The 25503-nt window shown below is 40.8% G+C and overlaps 1 protein-coding gene across 3 annotated transcripts in view; it reads left to right on the top strand.

Annotated features, from left to right (window-relative positions):
* The window catches only part of LOC138759112 (kelch domain-containing protein 3), a 161983-nt gene that overhangs the window by 123224 nt on the left and 13256 nt on the right, over nt 1-25503 (top strand). For all 3 annotated transcript variants that reach the window (XM_069929069.1, XM_069929052.1, XM_069929061.1), the window contains 2 exons: nt 308-356; nt 20043-20130. In XM_069929069.1, the coding sequence (XP_069785170.1) occupies nt 308-356; nt 20043-20130 (137 nt within the window). The remainder of the gene's footprint in view (nt 1-307; nt 357-20042; nt 20131-25503) is intronic.

The following is a 25503-nucleotide window of genomic DNA, read 5'->3' as shown; positions in this document are numbered from 1 at the left end:
AAGGTGGGGGGGGGGGGGAGGGGAAGGTTAAAGGGCTAGATTTTTACACAGAAAGTGGTGGCTTCTTGGAGCTGTGGTGGAAGAAGATACAACAATAACATTTAAAAGGCTTCTAGATAGACCCATATCTATGCAAGGAATAGTGCGATACATCAGGTGCAAGCAGCAGGGTTTAGTTTAAGGTGGGCATCATGTTCAGTGCAGAAAATGTGGGCTGCAGGTGTGTTCCTGTGCTGTACTTTTCCATGTTCTATGTTCTAAAAAGATAACACATATAAAGATTGAAATGCCTTTTTTTAAATTTCAGTAATGAAGGAGATTCTCTTGGACTTTGGAATGAATGGAGTCAGTAATAGGTGGGTACTTTGCATTTGATGTACAATATTCACTTTCTGACTGCTTGACTAATGAATTGGGGCCCAGTGCAATTTTATTGCAAGGCCAATTATTTTTCTCTAACTTTCCACTGGACCTGGTGGCTCTTCACTCTGGAATTTCATTGCCTTGTGACTGGACCATCCAGGGTTCAGTGATGACAATTCTCACTCAGACCCTGACTCTGAGCATGAAGCTAGCAGTCAGGCTGTAGTGACAGGCCACTGATGAAAGGGGTTGCAATGAAGCTTTGGCTGCAATATGCCAAGAGGTTTATTCTCTGACCATGCCGCAACTTTTAAAAATTAATGTATAATTATTGGGCCAGCTTGACCCAATCTGACACAAACAATCCAGAAATATCTGGTTGAGTCTCTTCAGTTTGGGATCAGCCAGCCAGTCTCTAATTCCTTGAACCTCATGGATTGCATCCTAAGGTTTTAATAGTGATGTCTCCTGAGATAATAAATCATTAACGATGACCTTGAAAATTGTATAATTCCTAAAGTGGAGGGTAGCCATTCAAAAAAGGAGGGAGAGAGAGCATATTCCAGTTTTGAAACTGGGCAGAGAACAGTTGGACACATTTATTTTTGTAATGCCTTTGGACTGTTTTCCATTGTAATCACACTTGTTATAAACAACTATAACACATTCCTCCTTACACTACAGAAGCTACAGACTTAATGCCTATTCTGGAAAGAATGCTCGAACAGATGTTCCACATCTTGATAACTGCTTGTCATTTAGGCCAGCTTCTGATAAATGAATTCAGTACATAGTCAACCTGACTTGTGGTGTATTCAGTTACAGCAACGGTATCTTGGGAGGAAACCATTACAGAAGCTTCGAGTTAGGTTTATAACAGAGCCTTGATTTTAATCAGTGCATGCAGGTGTTTCCGCATCCTGACACAAAGGGGAATGATCTGGACTCAGCTACAAGCGCTGCGCACCAGATGAAATTGTTTAATTGGTCCTGCTGAGATTCCTTTGGTTTGATGTGACAGTTTTATTGATTCTGTATATGCACAGTGTACTTAATGTGAATTTGGGAGCTCAGGATGGAAATTCAGGATTTTAAATTATATAATTGAGATCTGTTGCTAGGGTTTAGTGAGTTCTCTAGACAATATTTTATAGATTAATTAACTTGTCAACTATGAACAAATAAATGCTTTGTTAAATAAGTTCAAGCACTAAAAATTCAAAACTGTATATTGTATTCAATTAAGCTAACACGATGAGAATGAAATCTGCATATTTATTCTATATATACTGCTAATCTACCCATCCTGACATTGTCTCTTTATTGCACTAAATAATTTGCCATAACTTCTTAATGCTGCAATTAATTCTATTGTTGGTGATTTATAATGAAACCAGTAATTAAAAATAAATTTAAAGGTAGGTGGTACAAATACAAGTTGGTAAACAGTCATCATTTAGAATGCAGAAAGTGAAGATTATACCTGAGAAATCTCCATAATTTCCTCATGGTTTTAACATGGCTTGTAACCCCAAGGTGCAAGAGTTCTTTCATAATAATTTAAAACTCAGTATGTCTGGCAGCATCTGTGGAAGGAGACATAGTCAATGCTTCTGGTCCAGAGCCTTCATTGGTGTCCATTGGTGTACTATTTCAAGACCCTGTCTACTGCCGCGTTGGATGTGTCTTTCATCAAGGCAGTTGGTGCATCCATTTGTGGATGGACCAGCAATGTTGCCTTCACTAGGGCGTCTTTTGTCTGCTGGAATGCTACCGTCGCCTCCTTTGTCCACTCGAGTTCTTTGGCATCGCTGGGCATGTGGTCAAAGAGGGATTTTGTAATATGAACTGCAGAGGGTAGAAAGCAATTATAGAAATTGACCATCCCCACAAATTCCTGGACTCCTTTGATGGTATCGGGCCTCACAAATTTGGGGATAGCTTCCACCTTGCTAGGCAATGGAACGACACCCCGGGTACTCATCTGATGTCCCAAGAACTCAATAGAGGACTGCCCAAATTTGCACTCGGCAGGGATCACAGTTAGACTAAACTCCTAGAGGTGGCGGCAGAATAAACACAGATTCTGCAGGTGCTCTTTGTGGAAATGGCTGGCGTCGAGCATGTCGTCCAAATATATGAAAAAGAAGTCCATGCCATGCCCCACTGTACCCATCAGTCACTGGAATTTTGTGCAGCACTTTTGAGCCCAAAAGACATTCTCAAAAATTTGGAGACCGAATGGTGTTATGATGGTGGTCTTGGGCACATCCTCCGGGTTTACAGGTGTTTGGTGGCACCAAGTCAATTTTAGGAAATATCCTGGCCCCATGAAGATTAGCTGTAAAGTCCTGTATATGGGGCACAAGGTAGCGATCTGCAGTGGTAGCATCGTTGAGAACCCTGTAATCCCCACAAGGTCTCCACCCTCCCGTGGCTTTTGGCTCCACATGTAGTAGGGAAGCCCAGAGCTATCAGACCTGTGTATGATTCCAAGTTCCTCCATTTTGAGGAACTCTGTTTTGCAGCCACAACTTGTCAGGTGGCAGGCATCGGGCTCAGGCATGTGGAGGAGGTCCTTGGGTGAGGATGTGGTGTGTGATGCCATGATTGGGTGTGGCAGTGGAGAACTGGGGAATGACAAAGTCTGGAAACTCCGCAAGAAGTTTGGTGAATTTATTGTTCGAGTACTCCATGGCGTCTAGGTGCGGGGCAGATAGTTTGGCTTTTTGAAGGTGGAAAATCTGGAACTATGTGGTGTCCACCAACTGGCGCCCTTTTAGTCAATCATTAGTGAGTGGGGTTCTGAGGAAGTTGACACCCAGCAACGACTGGGACACAGCAGCAAGAATGAACTTCTGTGTGAACTTATTGTCGCTGAATTTCAGGGGTATAGTCCATGTGTTGTATGTATGAATTGAACTGCAATGACTGCTGGACCCCTGCTCCTGGTATGGTGTCAAAGTACAAAGGAGGAAGGACATTAACCTCCACACCCGTGTCGACTAGAAATTTGCATTGGAGAGTTCGTCCTGGACGTAGTGTAGACTGTTACGGTGGTCAGCCGCAATAGCCATTAGTGACAACTGGTCATGTCATTTTCTCGGAAAAGTGCAAGGGGGTCAGCAGCGGCGAGTTCCAGAACCCCAGCGTTGATGGTAAAAACACCAGATGGTTGTCATGGAGCCATGCTTGTCCGAAGGAACGTGAGCCCTCATGACCGGTACTTGTGGAACTTGAGCCTTTGGATGTGACGCAGCACTAATTTCTGTGGGCCTTGCACCTTGCTGTTTCACACACCACAGAATATCTTCATGGGCGACCACTGTTCGAGGGTTATCAAAGTCCTCATCAGTCAGCAGATGTCTTCTGGCATATGATCTAAAAATAACCGCTTGAAGATCAAGCAAGACCTGTGGCCGTCTGCCAGTGCCAACATAACGTTCATTAACTCTGAAGGGGCCCGGTCCTTCAGGCCATCGTTATGGAGGAGCCGTACAGCTCGTTCGTGCCGTGAGAGTCCGAAAATCTGGAGCAGGATGGCTTTTAGGTCTTCATACTTGCTGAGAGCTGGTGGGTCCTGAAGGAAATCCATTACTCAACCAGCTGTTTCGTGGTTGATGGGCTTACCATATGATAGAACTTAGTGGCGTCCACTTCTATCTTGCAAATGTGGAACTGCGCCTTAGCCTGCCCGAACCAAACTTCAGGTTGGGTAGTCTAAAAGACAGGCAGTTTGAGCAAAAGCACTACATTTGTCCATGTTGGGTCCAAAATTCATTTGGGCCCGTCAGGATCACCAATGTAGCAACTGTGTCACAGTGCGAAATGAAGAATGAGAAAATGATCAGATGTGGTCGAGTCGAAGTTCACTCGTAGCTTTTTAAAACCCCGCATGTTCCAAATGCTGTCATCACAGTGATGCCATGACGTCCCGAGCCAGATCAATTAAGCCTCCGATGGTCCACTACACAGTGGCTTGATGAGTTTCGTCAGCCTGAGAATACCTGAATAATTATGTTAATTCCTATCCAGAAAGAGACCTTGATTCTCTGAACTAACATTCCATTAGTCATCATTTTGTCATTAGGTAATTTTCTGAGAGGAATTGCCACATTAATACACCGAACAGTCACACAGTTAATGATGCAAATCCCACAAGGTGATGCAAAGGCTGCTAATCATCTTTCGTGCAGGTCTAAGAGAGTTAATTGACTGGAGATATGAGTTCCAATTCAGCTTTCCAATTTGGATGTCACCAGGATCAGCTTTTCCCACATAGTTGTGACAAAGATTTACAATTCTTGCTAAGTTCTGGTCGCCTAATTATAGGAAGGATATAAACAGAGTCTTCCTGTCCCGCATCGGACTTGTCAGCCACAAACGAGCCTGCAGCTGACGAGGACTTTTTACCCCCTCCATAAATCTTCGTCCGCGAAGCCAAGCCAAAGAAAGATAAACAGAGTGGAGAGAGTGCAGAGAAGATTTACCAGAATGTTACCTGGGTTTAAGCATCTAGAGTACAGGGAGAGATTGGGCAGATTAGGTCTTTATTCTTTGGAGCGTAGAAGGTTGAGAGGGGATTTGATAGAGGTATTTAAGATTATGAAAGGGTTAGACAGAGTGGATGTGGATAGACTATTTCCGTTAAGTGTAGGAGTGATTGAAACAAGAGGACATGAGTTAAGAGTTAAGGGGCAGAGGTTTAGAGGTAACATGAGGGGGAACTTCTTTACTCAGAGAGTGGTAGCGGTGTGGAATGCGCTTCCGGGAGAAATAGTGGCGGCAGAGTCAATTTTATTATTTAAGAAAAAGCTGGACAGGTATATGGATGAGAAGAAGGTGGAGGGTTATGGTCATTGTGCAGGTAGGTGGGACTAGAGAGGAGTGTTTGGTTTGGTGCGGACTAGAAGGGCCTAATGGCCTGTTTCCGTGCTGTAATTGTTATGTTATGTTATGTTATGTTAACATATCAACAATGTACAGTTCACCCAAAATGAGTGTAGTAGATGTCATTTTGGAGCTGAAAACCAGCAATGGACCTAGTATTTAAAACGTCAATAATCTTGGCATTGGGAAGTCATAAATTGAATCCTAATATTCACCTGAGAATTAAGGTATTACAGTAACCACTTTAAGACAAAACAATTGTAGGAGTAGAATGCATGTTTACCAGAACTGCAGATTTTTCCGAGTTGATGCCAAATTACTCTTAATTAAGCCTTTTCCCTCGGGAGTGAAAGACCAAAATTGTTTTCTCTATGAAATGGGAGGGGTTAAAATGTGTTTTTTTTCTCTTTTTTAATTTATGTCTGGGTCTTTGTACCGTTGCAAATTGATTATAGAATCATAGAGTTTACAGTGTGGTTGATGTGTCTGGAAAAAATAGTCAGTTTTCTAAACACTTTTATCCATCTTTCCATCTCACTTCATTATTTCTCCTTGTTAAACTCAGATGGCAATATAACTAAATAATAACTACTGGTTGTGTCATTCAAACCAAATTTGAGGTAAGACTTAAATACCCCGTCAGATTCATTTTAACTACAGATTATATTAATTCCTTAAGATCTTTGGCCTTTCTTCATTGGAATTAAATCCAGAATGAAAGATCTGAAATTAACAATCATGAAAACATTGTGCCCAGTTTTAGCTCATGCACAGCTAAATAATTGAAATGATTCTAGGTTTTGATCAGGGTGTGATAACCATTGTTGATTGTGGATAGAGAATAAAGTGGGTGATGAGAACTAGATGGATTAGGAAGAAGAGGGATCAGACAAATCAATCGGAGGGGTAAGTAGAATTATTGCCCCTGCTTCACAAGACTGCTCTTTATTTCATTAATGGATCATGCAAAATATTCTATTGCATTTGATTTGAAGAATTTATATTTAACTGAAATTGTTAGATATGAATAAATTATTTAAAATATTGACCAAATTTAATGTTTTGTCAAAATAAGCTCTTTGGGAATAAATAAATGTATCATATATAATTGTAACTTGGTATGAAAACTTTCTGAGATGCGTTTTTTGTATTAATCTTATAAAAATATTTTCAAGTACAGCAGCTCCAAATGACTTGGGTTATGGAAGTCTGAATTTATGCATATTCTCCCTTTTTTTAACAGTGTTTGTCAAGCTAGCAATAATAATAATAAAATGTCAGTAAAAAATGAAGGCAGAGTACACGGTTAATGATAGGACCATTAACAGTGTGGAAGAATCCATAGATCTCTCAAGGTCGCCACGCAGGTTGATAGGACAGTTAAGAAGGCTTATGGTCTGCTGGGCTTCATTAATCAAGGGATTGAGTTCAGGAGTCGTGAGGTAAAGTTGCTGCTCTGTAATGCACTGGTGAAACCACACTTAGAATATTGTGCTCATTTCTGGTCACCTCATTGCTGGAAAGCTGTGGAAGCTTTGGGGAGGATGCATAGGAGATTTACCAGGATGTTGCCAGGATTGGAAAATATGTCTTATGAGGCAAGGTTAACAGAGCTAGGACTTTTTTCTTTGGAAGGAAGAAGGATGAGAGGAGACTTAATTGAGGTCTACAGATGATGAGAACCATAGATAAGGTAGACACTCAGCACCTGTTTCCCAGGGCAGGAGTAGCAAACACCAGAGGACATCTGTACAAATTGAAGGGAGGAAAGTTTAGGGGAGACATCATGGGTAAGTTTTTTTACACAGAGAGTTGTGGGTGCCTGGAAAGCATTGCCAGGGGTAGTGGAGGAACCAGAGCAGTAGGTGCATTTAAGAAACTCTTAGACAGGCACAAGGATGAAAGAAAAATAGAGGGTTATGAAGTAGGGAGGGTTTTGATTTTTTTTGGTAGGTACAGTATATATACAGTGCCCTCCATAATGTATGCGACAAACACACATTTTAACCTTTATTTGCTCCTTTGCTCCACAGATTTAAATTTGTAATCAAACAATTCATGTCACTAAAGTGCACATTCCAGATTTATTAAAGGGTATTTGTGTTTGACCATGTAGAAATTACAGAACTTTTTATACATAGTCCCCTCATCTCAGGGCACCATAATATCTGGGACATAGCAACAGTATGTATATTAAAGTAGTCATGTTTCGTACTTTGTTGCATATCCCTTGCATGCAATGACTGCTTGAAGTCTGTGATTCATAGACATCATCAGGAGCTGAATATCTTCTCTGGTGATGCTTTGCCAGGCCTCTACTGCAGCCATCTTCAGCTCCTGCTTGTTTCAGGGGCTTTTATCCTTTAGTTTTCTCTTCAGCATATGGAAGGCATGCTCAATTGGATTTAGATCAGGAGGCTGACTTGGCCATTCAAGAATGTTCCTGTTTTTAACTTTGAAAAAATCCTTTATTACTTTAGCTGTATGTTTGGGATCATTGTTTTGCTGCCCAACGAGTTTGGAGACATTTGCTTGAATATGAGCAGATAAAATGTTTCTATTCACCTCAGAATTCATTTTGATACTGCCATCAGTAGTTGCATCATCAATGAAGATACGTGTGCCAGGCCATAACATGCCCAGGCCATAACACCCCCATCACTCTGATACAGGTTAATCATGGTCTCATCTGTCCACAAGCGGTGGTGTAGCTAGAGGGGGAGCAGGGGGAGTGACCAATTCCCCCCCTCCCCCATCACATTCTTCAAAAGTGGTGCTTTTTCAACAATTTTTTTAACTCTTTAGTTCCCTTGTGTGATAAAAGTCGAACCGCATTTTTTTTTAACTTTATCGCATGACATTGGAAGAACTTTCTGGATTCATTCATTACTTTATTTGGCCAACCTCCCGGTGTTTTGAACCAAATGCTCTGTCTCCTGTGACGTACTGGTGACCGCAGGCAGCCTGGCATTGGGGGAACCAAAATGAACCGGAACTTCATCACCTCCTCTCTGATGCTGGACGATCCCGTGGAACTTCAGCATTTTCATGTCACAAGTCACAAATCCAGATATGTGTAAATTTCATACATAATGACACTATTACTGTAACGTGAAATTAATGAATGTAGAATACAATTATGCATAATATTTTGCGTAATGTAAGAGGAGTGAGCGTGCGTTTACAAGCCAATGCACTTTAACACCTGTAGCCTAGCCAATTCACTTTCTTTGCTCTCTTACCATGTGTAATGCATAATGAATTTAAAAGTTTTTGGTATGTATTGTGGCGTTTTTATTATGTGCTTGCTCCCCCTAACTTTAGAACCTGTCCACAAGACTTTCTTCCAGAATTCTGCAGGCTGTTTTAAATACTTCTAGACAAACTAATCTGGCCATCCTGTTTCTGTGGCCAACTATTGGTTTGCATCTTGCAGCGCATCCTCTGTATTTCTGTTCATGAATTCTTCTGCAGAGAGTAGTCACTGACACATCCACACCTGCCTCCTGATAAGTGTTTCTGATCAGTCAGACAGATGTTTGGGGATTTTTCTTCATCATGATGAGAATTCTTCTGTCATCAGCAGTGGAGATCTTCCCTTATCAGTCCCTTTGTGATCACTAAGCCCTCCAGTACGCTCTTTCTTCTTAATGATGTTTCAAACTGTTGATTTTGGTAATTTGAAGGTTTGGATGGTGTCTCTTCCTATTTTGTTCTTGCTTTTCAGCCTCTTTGACATCAAAGATGATCAAAAGCTTAGAAGCAAGCCCAGCTCTCTTATACACGCATCAATGAGCCAATTAAACATACCCAGGTGCTCACAAACACCTATGAAGCCAAATGTCCCAAACATCATGCTGCCCTGAAATGAGGGGTCTATGAATAAAAATTGCTACAATTTCTACACAGTCACACCAAAATGTATACAAATAACTTTTTTTTTTAAACTTTATTTAAGATTTTATAACATGAATAACATATAGGATTACATTAAAAAAAATTAAAAATAAAACAATAAAATTACAATACAGTATCAGTAATCTAAATAAACTATACCCTCCCCAATAATTATTACACGTTAATAACCCAACTCAAATTAGTCCAACCCCCCCTTTCCCCCCCAAAATAAAGAGTGAAGAATTAATAAAGTTAATAATATATGTGAGAAAAAAAACCCACTTACAAAAAAAAACAAAAACATAACCGATTAAAATACTAACAAAAAGAAAAGTAATTAATACTAAGATATCAGACTTAAAAAACATATTTAAATCAAACTTAAATGCATATATTTAACAAATGGAGTTAAGATGAAACATATATTTAACTCAAACTTAATATAAAAAATTAGTAAAGTTAGTAACATTATCTATCAAAAATTCTTAAACAATAATCAATTCTTAAAAAAAAATTGTAGCATGAAAAAAAAGATGAAAAAATAACTTTCTCTATAGAGATAAACCTTCACCAAATATCAACTAACTTCACATCTATCATCATATTAGTCACATAAACCACCATCTTAAAACAAAATTCAAACCTCATTAAGCATTGTACAATTCAATTTTAGTACTCTTCCACCATTTTTCCCTTTTACTCTTGAATAGTTATCCAATAAAAGCTCCAATACCACATTTAAATATCCCTAATCATTACGTTAAAATTCAGATATCCAAATAATAAAAACACATCTACAACGAAATCTATATCTTCAACAAATGGAGCATAAACCACAAACAAAATTCAAGCCTCATTAAGAATTGTACAATTCAATTTATAACTTTCACCATTATTCCCTTCGTTCTATAACTAAAATAGCAAAATAATATACACCAGAATTACCACTCCTTTCACCTTAAAGTTAAAGAAAAAATATTTAAAAAAACTTATCCATCCCATTCACATTTAAATTTCAGATATTCCTTATCTACTGAATAAACTTTACAAAAAAAACCACATCAATTTTTAGTTTTTTAAACAATCAAATACTTTCTTATGCTTTTTTTATATTTAAACAAAAAAAAACCCCTTCACTCTTTAATCTAATAATACAAAAAAAAGGAAAAAAAACAGGTAGGAGGTTAAAAATACCCCCTCCCGTCTAAACCGCGCAATGCGGTAACTCCCAAAAAACAATGGGTGTGAGATAACTCACACGTAACAGATGACTTTCAGGAAATAGTGCCTATCCAGTTCTCTCCCCCAACTCTCACTTCTTCTTAAACTAACATCCTCATTATTTAATATCCCTTTTTTAAAAAAAAATTTTAAAAAAAGGACAACTCTTCTTTTAATCAGCTCCAACTGCCGAGTCACCATTACAACCATTCCTTCTTGGAGCACGGCTCTTTTCTTCCATCTCTTGTCTCCTTAGAGATCGCGGCGGACTATGTCTCTGTTGAAACTGAGTAATTGGCAGCTCTTGAGCAAATGCTATAGCTTCCTTTGGAGAATCAAAGAACTTTGGTTGGCAACCATCTTGAAAAACCTTCAAAACAGCTGGATAGCTAAAGGTTGCCTTGTAACCTTTCTTCCACAACAACTCTTTAGCAGGATTGAATTCCCGTCGTTGGAACATAACTTCTTGACTCAAATCCGCATAGAAGAAAACTCGATTATTTTGAATCATCAAGGGTGATTTTCTCTGTTGTGCATTTCTAATAGCCACTCATAAAATTATTTCTCTGTCATAATAATTCAAGCAACGAACCAAAACAGGTCTTGGACTTTGACCTGAAATAGGTCTTCTACGCAAGGCTCTGTGAGCATGTTCCAGTATTATACCTTCCGAGAAATGTTCTTGACCCAGCACCTGCAGAATCCATTCAGTAAAAAAATTTCTTGGGTCTGGTCCCTCCATACCTTCTGGCAAACCAATAATCTTTATATTGTTCCGTCTGGATTGGTTTTCCAAATAATCAATCTTTTTCACCAAATTTTTATTTTGAGTTTGTAAGTCTTCGACCATTTTGGTCACATCAAAAACTTGATCCCGTATTTCGTCTATATCTTCTTCACACGAATTAAATTTATCTCTCACTTCAAGGTTAAAAGCTCCAAACTCAGCCATCTGTTGAGAATGTATTTTCACCAAAGTATTAAACCTAGTACCAAGTTCAGTCATAATCTTGGATAATCCCTGCATTGTATAAGATAATTTAGATTCAAGATTCACAAAAATCTTTTCAATTGGAAGAGATTTTGGCTCAACAGATTCCTGCTTCTTCTCCAAAGGATCTTCTATTCCTTCCTTCATTCTGGTTGCCTTCCTTGTAGTATGACTGCGTGTGGAAACCCCAGCCACAGCCTCTCCAGCAATGACTGGAGGACGCTGGCCGGGGTTTTCCCCAGTCCATAATGTATTAAATTCTCCCAGTACATCAAGTTGTATAGGTTCTTGTATCTCAAGAGATGCAGTTTGTAGCACCACCTCTACAGATGACAAATGCCTTTGAGTAACTCTTTGTTCTAAAGGCTGTTTGGCGCCCTCTTTAGGGGGCTCTACCGATGTAACATAGAGCTCTACATCCGAACACTGTACCTCACTCCTGGGATCCATTTCACGCTGAGTCCCGGTGTCTTTCCTGTAGGTAGGCTCCAAAACTTGAACTTTTGGAAAATGTAGTTTTTTGATGATCTGTTGTCATTTTTTTTTGCTCTTTTCCACCAATTGTACCATCATAAGTTAAATTAACAGCACTGAAATTATCTAATCTTTTAAAGAATTTTAACGGGCATTTCTAGACAAAACAATAAGATAGAGTCAGGAGGGGACTGGAAGGCACGTCTGATCCTTACGCCATCTTGCCACGCCCCCCCGTATACAAATAACTTTAATAAAATCTGGATTGTGCACTTTAATCACGTAAATTGTTTTATTACAAATTTAAACTGTGGAACACAGGGGCACGGGCAAATAAAGGAAAAAACCCGAATGGTTGATGTAGAGGTTAGCCCCAACTCCTTTACAGCCCCAGTGATCTGGACTTGGATTTGAATCCCGCGCTGTCTGTAAGGTAAAGATTAAGTTTCCATTATTGTCACGTAATACTACATTTGGAATATAAAATATATGAAATTCTTTAACTTTTGTCTACTGGAAAGCAGACAGAGAGTTGCCACTTTGTCCAGTGCCCCTCACAAGGAGTTTATACGTTCTCCCTGTTTCTGCATGGGTTTTCCCCAAGGGCTCCAGTTTCCTCTCACCGTTTGAAATATACTGGGGGTGTAGGTTAATTGGGTGTAAATTGGACAGCACAGACTCTTGGGTCAAAATGGCCTGTTACCAGGCTGTATTAAATGTAATTTGTTCCAAGCATTATGGAGGGCTCTGTAGTCAGCACCACATTGTGGGCTGAAGGACCTGTACTGAGCTGTAATGTTCTATGTTCTATCTCTCATGGATTCCATTAATGACTGGATTCAGTATACAGATATATTCAATTGGTTTTTCAGAACCAAAAGGCTTCGTAGATTCATTAACAATAAAACAACAAATGTTTTATCAAGAATACAGATACATAATTCTCTGAAAGTGGTGTCTCGGGTGCATAGGGTTGTAAAGAGAGCTTTTGGCATATTGGCCTTCGTAAATCAAAGTATGAATATTGGAGTTGGAATGTTATTGGCAAATTTATATAAGACATTGGTGAGGCCAAATTTGGAGTATTGTGTGCAGTTTTGGTCATCTAACTTCAGGAAAGATATCAATAAGATAGAAAGAGTGCAATGAGATTTATTAGGATGTTGCCCAAACTTCAGGAACTAATTTACAGGGAAAGGTTACACAGGTTTGGATGTTATTCCCTGGAGCATAGAAGAATGAGGGGAGATTGATAGAGGCATTTAAAATTACAAAGGGGATAGTCAGAGTAAATATAGGTAGGCTTTTTCCACTGAGGGTAGGCGAGGTACAAACCAGAGGATGTGGTTAAGGGTGAAAGGGGGGAGTTTAGGGGGAACATGAGGAGGAAGTTCACACACACAATAGTGGGAGTGTGAAATGAATTTATTGAATTGGTGAATGCAGGCTCAATTTTAACATTTAAGAAGAATTTGGACAGGTTGTTGGAACCAAGGGGTTAAGTAATCATAGAAAATATGCCTATGTATTATTCATTATGTATTCATTAATTCAGTACTATGTAACAATTTAAGTAATCATAGAAAATATGCCTATGTACTATTCATTATGTATTCATTAATCCAGTACTATGTAACTATTTACTATTTACTTCAATTATACTGTTTAAGGGAAATAGGGATGCAATTAAGTAACAGCCACAGTATGTAGCAAAGTTGGCTGAGTATAGTACATGCTGATGGTGGCATCACGAAGATCCTGAGGCAGTTTACCCTGTACAAAAACAAAGGCGAGAAATCAGACTGCTCAAACTACAGGGGAATCACGTTGCTCTCCATTGCAGGCAAAATCTTCGCTAGGATTCTACTAAATAGAATAATACCTATTGTCGCCGAGAATATTCTCCCAGAATCACAGTGCGGCTTTCGCGCAAACAGAGGAACCACTGACATGGTCTTTGCCCTCAGACAGCTCCAAGAAAAGTGCAGAGAACAAAACAAAGGACTCTACATCACCTTTGTTGACCTCACCAAAGCCTTCGACACCGTGAGCAGGAAAGGGCTTTGGCAAATACTAGAGCGCATCGGATGTCCCCCAAAGTTCCTCAACATGATTATCCAACTGCACGAAAACCAACAAGGTCGGGTCAGATACAGCAATGAGCTCTCTGAACCCTTCTCCATTAACAATGGCGTGAAGCAAGGCTGTGTTCTCGCACCAACCCTCTTTTCAATCTTCTTCAGCATGATGCTGAACCAAGCCATGAAAGACCCCAACAATGAAGACGCTGTTTACATCCGGTACCGCACGGATGGCAGTCTCTTCAATCTGAGGCGCCTGCAAGCTCACACCAAGACACAAGAGAAACTTGTCCGTGAACTACTCTTTGCAGATGATGCCGCTTTAGTTGCCCATTCAGAGCCAGCTCTTCAGCGCTTGACGTCCTGCTTTGCGGAAACTGCCAAAATGTTTGGCCTGGAAGTCAGCCTGAAGAAAACTGAGGTCCTCCATCAGCCAGCTCCCCACCATGACTACCAGCCCCCCCCACATCTCCATCGGGCACACAAAACTCAAAACGGTCAACCAGTTTACCTATCTCGGCTGCACCATTTCATCAGATGCAAGGATCGACAATGAGATAGACAACAGACTCGCCAAGGCAAATAGCGCCTTTGGAAGACTACACAAAAGAGTCTGGAAAAACAACCAACTGAAAAACCTCACAAAGATAAGCGTATACAGAGCCATTGTCATACCCACACTCCTGTTCGGCTCCGAATCATGGGTCCTCTACCGGCACCACCTACAGCTCCTAGAACGCTTCCACCAGCGTTGTCTCCGCTCCATCCTCAACATCCATTGGAGCGCTCACACCCCTAACGTCGAGGTACTCGAGATGGCAGAGGTCGACAGCATCGAGTCCACGCTGCTGAAGATCCAGCTGCGCTGGATGGGTCACGTCTCCAGAATGGAGGACCATCGCCTTCCCAAGATCGTATTATATGGCGAGCTCTCCACTGGCCACCGTGACAGAGGTGCACCAAAGAAAAGGTACAAGGACTGCCTAAAGAAATCTCTTGGTGCCTGCCACATTGACCACCGCCAGTGGGCTGATAACGCCTCAAACCGTGCATCTTGGCGCCTCACAGTTTGGCGGGCAGCAGCCTCCTTTGAAGAAGACCGCAGAGCCCACCTCACTGACAAAAGGCAAAGGAGGAAAAACCCAACACCCAACCCCAACCAACCAATTTTCCCTTGCAACCGCTGCAATCGTGTCTGCCTGTCCCGCATCGGACTTGTCAGCCACAAACGAGCCTGCAGCTGACGTGGACTTTTTACCCCCTCCATAAATCTTCGTCCGCGAAGCCAAGCCAAAGAAAGAAAGAAAGAAAGATAGTACATGCTGAATTTGCTGTCTCTAAACACAAAAGAGAGAAAATGTATGAACCAATCTAGGAGGAATGCTAAGACATGAGGAGGTGTTGAGTAGAACAGAAGACTATGGCCAGACAAGAACAAAGAGTACCATGACTGAGAATGTCGGAGACAAAGAAAATGTATAAACCAATTCAGTAGGAAGGTTAAGGCATAGGAGGTGTTGAGTAGAACAGAAGGCTATGGCCAGATGAATACAAAGAAATAATTAGAAATATATGGGGTATGAATTGATTTCTGATCAAGCCACAGGATGTTCTGGCCTTGAGGATTAAGATGGGTCTACACCCTAGATAACTGCAGAGGAGGAAATTGCTTGAGATAAATCTTATGCAAGGAATCTAGCAAAGAAAGCCAACTTTTGTTCAGTGTAATAATGTTGATCTATATAAACCTATATATGACCACTGCAGTGGGCTGATATCGCCTCAAACCGTGCATCTTGGCGCCTCACAGTTCAGCGGGCTGCAACCTCCTTTGAAGAAGACCGCAGAGCCCACCTCACTGACAAAAGACAAAGGAGGAAAAACCCAACACTCAACCCCAACCAACCAATTTTCCCTTGCAACCGTTGCAACCGTGTCTGCCTGTCCCGCATTGGACTTGTCAGCCACAAACGAGCCTGCAGCTGACGTGGACATTACCCCCTCCATAAATCTTCGTCCGCGAAGCCAAGCCAAAGAAAGAAAGAAAGAAAGAAAGATATAAACAGAAGAAACTGGACAGTAGGAGTCAGTCTTGGGGAATAGCTCACAGAGCAGGTGACCTATGAACTAACGACTGAACCAGAGCTCTGTTAAGCTTTATTCTTGTGCTGTGTAATAAACTGATTGTTAAACCGAATACCTTCTCCTATCACTTCATTCAACGAGCATGCTGGACTCAGATGACACATAGACTAAATTGAGGGTAGGGTAAAGCCAGAGTCCAACAGGTACACAGATGGAAGAGGTAATGGAAGATTATGGACTGAGGGCAGATCAGTGGGACTAGGCAGAAAAATGGTTTGGCATAGACTGGAAGGGCCAAAAGGGGCTGTTTCTTTGCTGGAATGTTCTCTGGTTCTATGGAATGCTGCGAGACCTGCTGGGTTCCTCCAGCATTTCTTTGTTTTTATTGCAACCACAGCATATGCAGACTTTCATGTTTCACTTCTACCGAGAATGACCCGAGGGATGAGAGGTTTAATATATGAGGAGCATTTGGTGGCTCTGGGCCTGTTCTCACTGGATTTTAGAGGCATGGTGGGGTGGGGGTTAGGCGGAGCAATGAATCTTATTAAAATGTCATGAAATATCTAGATAAAGTGGATATGGAGAAGATCTTTCCAGTAGTGGGAGAATCTAGGACCAGAGGGCACATTCAAAAATAAAAGGATGTCCCTTTGGAACAGAGATGAGAAGAAATGAAGAAATGTCTTCAGCCCGAGGGTAGTGAATCTGTGGAATTCACTGCCACAGATGGCTATGGAAGCCAACATTGGGTATATTTAAAGCAGATGTTGATAGGTTCTTGATTTGTAAGGTCTTTAAAGGTTATAGGGACAAGGCAGGAGAATGGGATTGAAAGGAAAAAATGCATCAGCCATAATTTGAAAGGCACAGCAGACTTGATGGGCCAAATGGCCTAATTCTGCTCGTAGGTCATAGTCATATGGTCTTATTAGTTTAATTATGGGTAGTGTTAAGGTGATTATTCAATGAAATTAAAGAATTATAAGCATATATGTAGGTTGCTATGATATGAGTAGCTATTGAAAATGGAAATTTCTGACTTCAAGAGAATTTTTGACAGGCGGTTTTCAGGAATGGAATCTCACTGTAACCCAGGGGCTGGCTGTAAATATAAATAATGCACTTTAATGCATTAGAATTTCAATCATAATCTTTGCCTTCGACTGAGACTAAATTAATCAATAATGAATTTTCAGTGCATAAGGTATACACTATCACCTCGCCTCCCCTAAAAGAAATGAATGTTTTGTGCACCAGTCTCCTGGAATCGACACCATTCTCTAAGTTACTATTCAGTGACTTGGAATGAAATGTTTTGTATCTATGGATTTTGGAATGGACAGGATTAGGAAAGAAGTTGGAAACAGTTGTGAAAAATCCCTCCTGATCTTCTTTGTTCCCTTCACTCGATCCACCCCAGTCTCATGTGGTTAAACAGTCTATCCACGATCATTAAATAAGCAAAAATATACATTTCTATTTGTCCAAAGTTCTGTCCATCCTCCTGTGCAAATGGAATCATAACCTTAGCCAAGTCACGGTTTTTTGAGAAGTGGGATAAATGAGAAGAATGTATGACAGCTTAAGTGTGCAGTATGATTTTCACATCTGTGAATAATTATCATATTTATGATTATTTAGTGTGTTTCTGAACACTGTAAACAACCAGGAGGATCAGGCTTCATATTTTGGAGAAAAAATAAGGACCATTTGTTTTTTTTCTTAGTCTCACAAGTGAAGACTTCAGGCCATGTTTAAGTTCATCAAGGTGCAATGAGAAAGTGCAGGCTGTCACCCATATAAAATACAGCAGTAAGAACACAACACAGTGCAGAGTTACAGAGAGATAGCAGTTAGAACAAAGCAAAGGCAATACTTTTTCACTCGTGTGAGGTTCGTTCAGTGGTCTGATAACAGCGTGAAAGAAACTGTCCTTGAATCACACTCATGAAGCTTCCCAACAGGATCAGGATGAAGAGAGTACGGCTGGCAAGGAATGGATCTTTTAATGTTGGCTACTTTTCTCAGACATTGAAAACTGATGGAAAGGGGTGGGGGGAGGGGTGTTGTCGGCATTATGGCTTGAGATGTGTTTGTTCACAACTCTGTCTCCACTGAGAATCTCCATATAATTATTCTTTAATTGGATGGGGAATATTGAGAAATAGGAACATTACATCACTCCTACACTGCTTTCCATTTTGTGGTCTCAACAGATTATGGCACATCTGATTTTTTAAAAATGGGTTCTTTTTTAAGTGCTCTATTCATCATGGAAAACTGTTAAAGTCAGGCACGGTGATAAAAGAGACACGAATATAAAACTTGAGAAGGCTTTCTTGTTCATTTATTTATTCCAAAAATTTACATATATTACTTTATTTTATATATTAAAATTACACAGCCAGTCAGCAAATTCGAGAAGTTGTTTGCCATGAATTAGTTGCGAATCATACATCAAATACACAGATAAAAAGAGAACCTTATAATTTTTCCAAAAACTGTGCAGACAAGTGTTCAAAAATGTTGTTTGTGAGAGCGACCTTGAAACTAATAAAATAATTTGCCTTCTCAGCAGTGGATGTAATTTTGTGATTATTTGTCTTCCTAGTTTAGACTGTGGTAAGAGCGCCCAATAAAGTGTAGAATGAGGATACCTTGCCAGTTTCTTTCTGAATATTACATAAGCCAAAACCTTTGGTTGCTATTTAGTTAGTGAGATTCCTTTATTGTCATGTAGTACAGAACATGCAATATTACACAAAATTGCCTTCTGCCCACTGTTAGGTAGACAGAGTCACCATTAGTGTCACCCAGCACCCCTTACAATGAGAGAGAAAGGGAAGCCAAAGAGAGTGTCTAAGGATTCGCTTCCAGTGTTTCTGTAGCCGCATAGACTCTTATTTGATTCATCGGGAACGTGAGCTCCAGATCCAAACCTCCAATACGATCAAGAAGCCTTCAGGCCCTGAGGCCCTTTGAGAACCTTTCTTGCTCTCAGCGCCTTCTCGAATCCCAGCTCCAATACATGATTCCCAGGAGCCAGTCTCCAGTGGCCTGCAGCCGGTGTGGGTATCCCGATTGCAAGTCACTTGCAGCCTCTTCCATTGAGCCCCTCGCTGGTCTGCAACCCTACCATAGTGTGAGAAACAGGAGTACTTTCACAGATTTTGCTCGAGACAAAAATTGAGAACAAAGAACATTTATTGTACAACAGTGCAAAGTTGGGTGCTTCCCCTTACCATGGGAATACACACACATACTGGGGCTCACCCAACTTTTATACAGTTCATTTCAGTGTAGAGATAAACCCCCCCCACCACCCCACCCTTAACATTCTTCTGCCTCCTGGATTGGTTTGTGGCATTTGGTAATTTTCCCCTGCAACCGTGTCTGCCTTGTCAGCATCGGACTTGTCAGCCACAAATGAGCCTGCAGCTGACGTGGACATTTACCCCTCCATAAATCTTCGTCTTCGAAGCCAAGCCAAAGAAGAATTCTGTCTGCCTAGGTGCAGTTTCTTGTAAACTTGAAAGACCATGGGGTATCCTGTCTGGGTCCCATCATGTCATTGTCCTTATTCATGAATCTGCCTTTGTTCTTATTCAAACATCTCAAACCCCAGGAGTTACTAATTCTATATGCAGAATTTGCTAATTCTTTCTATCACTATAAGACCTTTTTTCTATTATACTTGCGTAACCCTTCCTCACACTCTTATCTGAATTCATCCCGATTCAGCACTTACTTAACTTCCTCTAGTCTAGTCTATTATTCTTTATTTAATTCATACTAACTTTACTTCCTATAATCTATTATCTCTCACAATAGCACATAGCTGGATATTCTTGGTGCCCCAATTTTTGGCATGATGCTTATCAAAGAGAGCTGTCTCTGATTAAAGAGGTATCCAAAATCACAGTTCTGTGTCTTCACCAAGCTGCTGGTAAATGTTCTCTCCAAGCCGCACAGCATAATGAAAAATTGTAATTGATTTTGTGGAATTTCATTTAATTAAAATAAACTGTTTTATGAAGGTTTTCACCTACAAGAATCCCGAAGGTAAAATATGAATTGGCAGTCAGTCCATTACCTGCAAGTACAGGCCCTGCACCACCTGTGCTGGTAAGAAAATCTCATTTAGTACTACCTGTACCTCCTTAATTTTGTCATGACATAGCATTTGATATGATATTGGTACTTTATATGAAATATCTTTTGCTTTCTTATGAATATTATGCCTATAGTGAGGAGATGAAGAATGATAATACATTTTCCATTTTGACAATTTCTGCCCTTGGTACTCCATTTAATGTAATACTGAAAAAACATGAAATGCCCATTAATACTAATCTCTAAAATGCATTACGAACTGATGTTCCTTCATTTTCTGAGGATACCAGAGGAATGACACTTGACTCTGGGCTTACAGGAACTGATTAAGATGATTTACATCATTTCACATTGGAGGCTCTTCAGAACCAGTAGATACAGACTCAATCTTATCTTGTCAGTTTTGGGAAGGATTTAAATCAGAATCTCATACCATGAAGGGCCAACCCCACCCCAATCCATTGAATCACCAAATTTGCACAATTTCAGTTGAATCACAATGAAAACAAATCACTTTTTATTTAAAGTTAATTATCATATAGCATAGAGTCGAACTTCTAGTTTACTGAGCATTACATAGAAAATGAGAGATGGTGTAGGTTAACCTTGAATTAGTCAGCAAGAAACTTTGTTAAAGATTTTAAATTTATTATAAAAAGTATGGAAATGAAAAGCTGGTCAGATGAAGGTATTATAATGCATGAAACCTAAAAGCTTCTCCAATGCCCTGTGTGAAGGAAAACATTGTTCTGATTGCACTCATTTATATTTGGAGTTTTGCATCAGTAACATTGGCTCTGAACTGCTGTGTGATGAGAGTCTGACAAACTACTCAGCAATCCAATGAGAAGTGTTTCTCTTTAAAACACCCATATCATGAGACCATTTCAAGTAAAGTTAGATTTAAAATGGTTCTGCATAAATACAACCCATACTCAAGAAAGGGCAATAATTCATTCTTTGAGTGTCTGTTGTTTGGTATGACATTGAAGGCACTTTCAACCCTCTTTTCAATCTTCTTCAGCATGATGCTGAAACAAGCCATGAAAGACCTCAACAATGAAGACGCTGTTTACATCCGGTACCGCACGGATGGCAGTCTCTTCAATCTGAGGCGCCTGCAAGCTCACACTAAGACACAAAAGCAACTTGTCCTTGAACTACTCTTTGCAGACGATGCCGCTTTAGTTGCCCATTCAGAGCCAGCTCTTCAGCGCTTGACGTCCTGTTTTGCGGAAACTGCCAAAATGTTTGACCTGGAAGTCAGCCTTAAGAAAACTGAGGTCCTCCATCAGCCAGCTCCCCACCATGACTACCAGCCCCCCCCACATCTCCATCGGGCACACAAAACTCAAAACGGTCAACCAGTTTACCTATCTTGGCTGCCCCATTTCATCAGATGCAAGGATCGACAATGAGATAGACAACAGACTTGCCAAGGCAGCTCAATGTTCCAAACTTCCATTGCTTTAGATGCGATAGAACTGGGAGGATGAAAGGAGGAGGAATGGCATTGCTTGTCAGGGAAAATATCACAGCTGTGCTCAGGCAAGATAGACCAGAGGGCTCATCTACTGAGGCTATTTGGGTGGTGCTGAGGAATAGGAAAGGAATGACCACACTTATGGGCTTGTAGTATTGACCACCCAATAGTCAGTGAGAATTAGAGGAGCAGATCTGTAGAGAGATAGCAGATAGCTGCAGGGAACATAAGGATGTACTGTAAAAGGCCTAGATGATTGGAGTTTGTCAAATGTGTTCAGGAAAGTTTTATAAATTAATTATAGAGGTACCAATTAAAGAGAGTGCAATACTGGATCCCCTATTAGGGAATGAGACAGGATGGATGACAGAAGTATGGTTAGGGGAACATTTTGGGTCCAGTGATCATAATGAAATTAGTTTTAAGATAATCGTGGAGGAGGATAGGTCTGGGCCTCAGGTTGAGATTGTAAATTGAAGGAAGGCCAATTTTGAGGAAATGGGGAAGGATGTAGAATACAAACAGGCCAGTAGCAACAGCAAATCACTTGTAACAGTGTTTAAACAACAAGCAACAAAGGAAGGCTTTTTAAGCATTAAAAATGTTTAATTCTCACCAAAAGAAAATGCTGGCCACCGCTAATCGCCATCACCTTCCCACTGAGGCCCTGCTGCTACCTAGAGCCCAAGGTCCCCACTGCTGCCAGGAGCCTGAGGTCCCCACTGCTGCCGGGAGCCCAAGGTCCCCTCTGCTGCCAGGGTCCTCTCTGCTTCCAGGAGCCCGAGGTCCCCACTGCTGCCGGGAGCCCGAGGTCCCCACTGTTGCTGGGAGCCCAAGGACCCCACTGCTGCTGGGAGCCCAAGGTCCCCTCTGCTGCCAGGGTCCTCTCTGCTTCCAGGAGCCCGAGGTCCCCACTGCTGCCGAGAGCCCGAGGTCCCCACTGCTGCCGGGAGCCCGAAGTCCCCACTGTTGCTGGGAGCCCAAGGACCCCACTGCTGCTGGGAGCCCAAGGTCCCCACTGCTGCTGGAAGCCCGAGGTCCCCACTGCTGCTGGGAGCCCAAGGTCCCCACTGTTGCTGGGAGGCCACACTCAATGATGAAACCAGGACAAGGGATTCTTCCAACCACTTGAGGGTGGGAGACAGTGGTGCGCAGTTTAAGAGGAAGAGTTGGAGAGAAAAGTCAATAGCGGAAGGTAAAGAAGAAATGGAAAGAGGGGGGGAACCTGAAATTGTCGTTATAATTTCATGTCGGGTGAATTTATTTTTCAACCAGTGAGGTCAGTTTGGCTCCGAAAAAAATTTGGATGAATGAGGATTTCTGATTTGTTTTGGATATCCTAATTTATCCAATTTTTAAAAAATATTCGGATAATATGAGGATTTCAGAGAATCCAAATTTAGATCATTGGAATTGTACAGTATATTAAGAGCAAAAGGATAGCCCTTACAGATCAGCATAGTTAGCTTTGTATGGAGCCAAAAGAGATGGGGAAATCTTAAATGCTATTTTATAACAGTAATATTTAAGAAGAATTTAGACAGGTACATGGATGGGAGAGGTATGCAGGGCTATGGACTCAGTGCAGAACAGAGGGACTAGACAAAAAAATAAAGGAGCCTGTTTCTATGCTGTAGTGTTCTGTGGATCTGTTTCTTTTAAAAAAGAACTTATCTATGCATAACTTGAACATTGGCATCAGTCACAAAGTGTTTCCCCCAAAAGGTGCTACCAACAATTGTACCACAGTGATAAATAATATGTTCATATGTTCCCTTCATTACAACTGCTTTACTGGTGTTAAAGGAACCTGTGACAACATGAAGGGAAATTAAAGGAGATTTATAATCAATCTTTTTTCATGCTGATGTTCACTGCAATTTTTCAACATGCTTCACAAGTGCGAACAGGGTCAGCACCAAGGGGGTGTATCCGTGGGCAATGCCCACCCTAATTGAGGTGTTCTACCCCCATACGGTCATGGCCATCACTCCTGTCAGACCTGCCCCACCTCCCTGTATCTCTAGTATCTAGCTTAACACATGCTAGCAACTCTCCAACTGGCCCCAGCCGCATCACTAGTATGCGTCAAGCGTCAGTAGCGTCTAGTGATACTTGATGCAATAAAAGCAATGCCCTTATCACCTATTTCAGAGGGGTGGATGGTGTTAACATTCGTTGGCAGGTTAGCCCCAGGTAGCCCCCACCCCCCCATCATAGGTCCATAGGTCCCAGTATCCAATAGCAACCCCACCCCCCCCACCCCCACCGTCAACAGGTAGGTCCCAGCTTGCAAAAGCACCCCCCCACCCTTGCTGAGCAAGCTTATGAGCAATCCACTGTGCCCACTCTAACACACTAATGCCCCCCTCTAACAATCGTTCTGGCATTGACCCTGAGTGCAAATCAAAATGATTCTGAATCATGAAAGGAGAAAGGATGAGGAGGATCTGAAAGAAACAACTTATAGACTGAATATTTACATTTGCCACTATCTGCAATATTTTAACTATAGATTTTTTCATTTTAGTCATTTATTGGTTCCATCATCAATATTTATAACATATACTTAATAGAGATTGAAATTGCACTTTTACACTTTTCAATCATCCAAATACCTTTTACAAACTAAAATTAAATTTCTATAAAACTTGAAAGTAGTAGAGTTCTGAATTTAACACATTTTATAATTGAGATCAAAAATGAGGAAAAGACACCATATTGATTGTCTAATTGCCCTTGAGAAGGAGGTGATAAGCTGCCTTCTGGAACCATTGCAGTCCTTGAGATGTGGAGATGCCCACAATGTTTTTAAGAGTGGGTGGAAGGGGGTTTCCAGGATTTTGATCCAGTTATGGAAGAAGGAACGGTGATATATTTCCAAATCAGGATGGTATGTGTTGGAGGGCAAGTTCCCAGTGGTGGTGTTCTTATGCTTTTGCTGCCTTTGTCCTTGGGTTGCTGCCTAAGGAACTTTAATGAGTTGCTGTACAGCATTCTGTTGAAGGTTCATATTGCTGTGACTATGCCTTGGTGGTGGCATGAGTGAACGCTTGTCAATGGGGGACCTATCAATTGGGCTGTAATATCCTGTATGATGTTGAACTTCTTGAGTGTTGTGTCTTGTCATCTTGGCAAGTTGAGACTATTCCATCATTGTGCTGACTTGAGCCTTGTGGATGGTAGGAAAGGCTTTGGAGGTTAGGAGGTGAGTTCCTTGCCTCAGGACTCCTAGCCTCTGGTCTGGTCTTGTAGCAACATTGAATATATGAATATGACTACAGTACTCCAGATCAATATTAATCCCCAGGATATTTAAAGTGGAGAGGGATGGTAGTACCATTAGATAGTTGGATTTTCTTTTCTTGGATGAAGTTGAAGAAGTTGCAAGTGATGTGTGCAATACTGCTAAATTTGAAGAATTTATAATAATACAGCAAACCTCCCGATATATGGCACCTATGGGGATTGATAGGTGTCGGCAAAGTGATTTTTCCAGTTGCTTGAGATTGTGTATTGTGCGTTTGGCAAAGTAACCACTGGGAGTGCCAATTTTAAACTTTCAGATTTTTTACCTATTTATTTTCTGCATTTTTTTATGGTTGCTTGAAGCTGTTAATTGCTTGAATTCCATATACCAGGGATTTTAAGTATATCACATATATATTTCATGATCTCATATAAGAGTTAAAATGACAGAAATCAGTAGCTTGAATATTGTTTATGAATTCCATGAGAATATCTCCATAGTAACAGCCTTTAAGCCAAGGTCTATTCTGCTTGTTTGATATAAACAATTCAATTTGGTTTTGTACTTTGTAGAAGCCAGAGCAAATGAAGATGATTCATACAATTCTTTTTGACCATTCTTTTGAATGTATTAACATTTTTATTCTTCATTT

Source organism: Narcine bancroftii, chromosome 1, assembly GCF_036971445.1.
Source record: "Narcine bancroftii isolate sNarBan1 chromosome 1, sNarBan1.hap1, whole genome shotgun sequence".
Classification (NCBI taxonomy): Eukaryota; Metazoa; Chordata; class Chondrichthyes; order Torpediniformes; family Narcinidae; genus Narcine; species Narcine bancroftii.
Note: the sequence above shows the minus strand (reverse complement) of the source record. Positions and strands in the feature narration are given on the sequence as shown.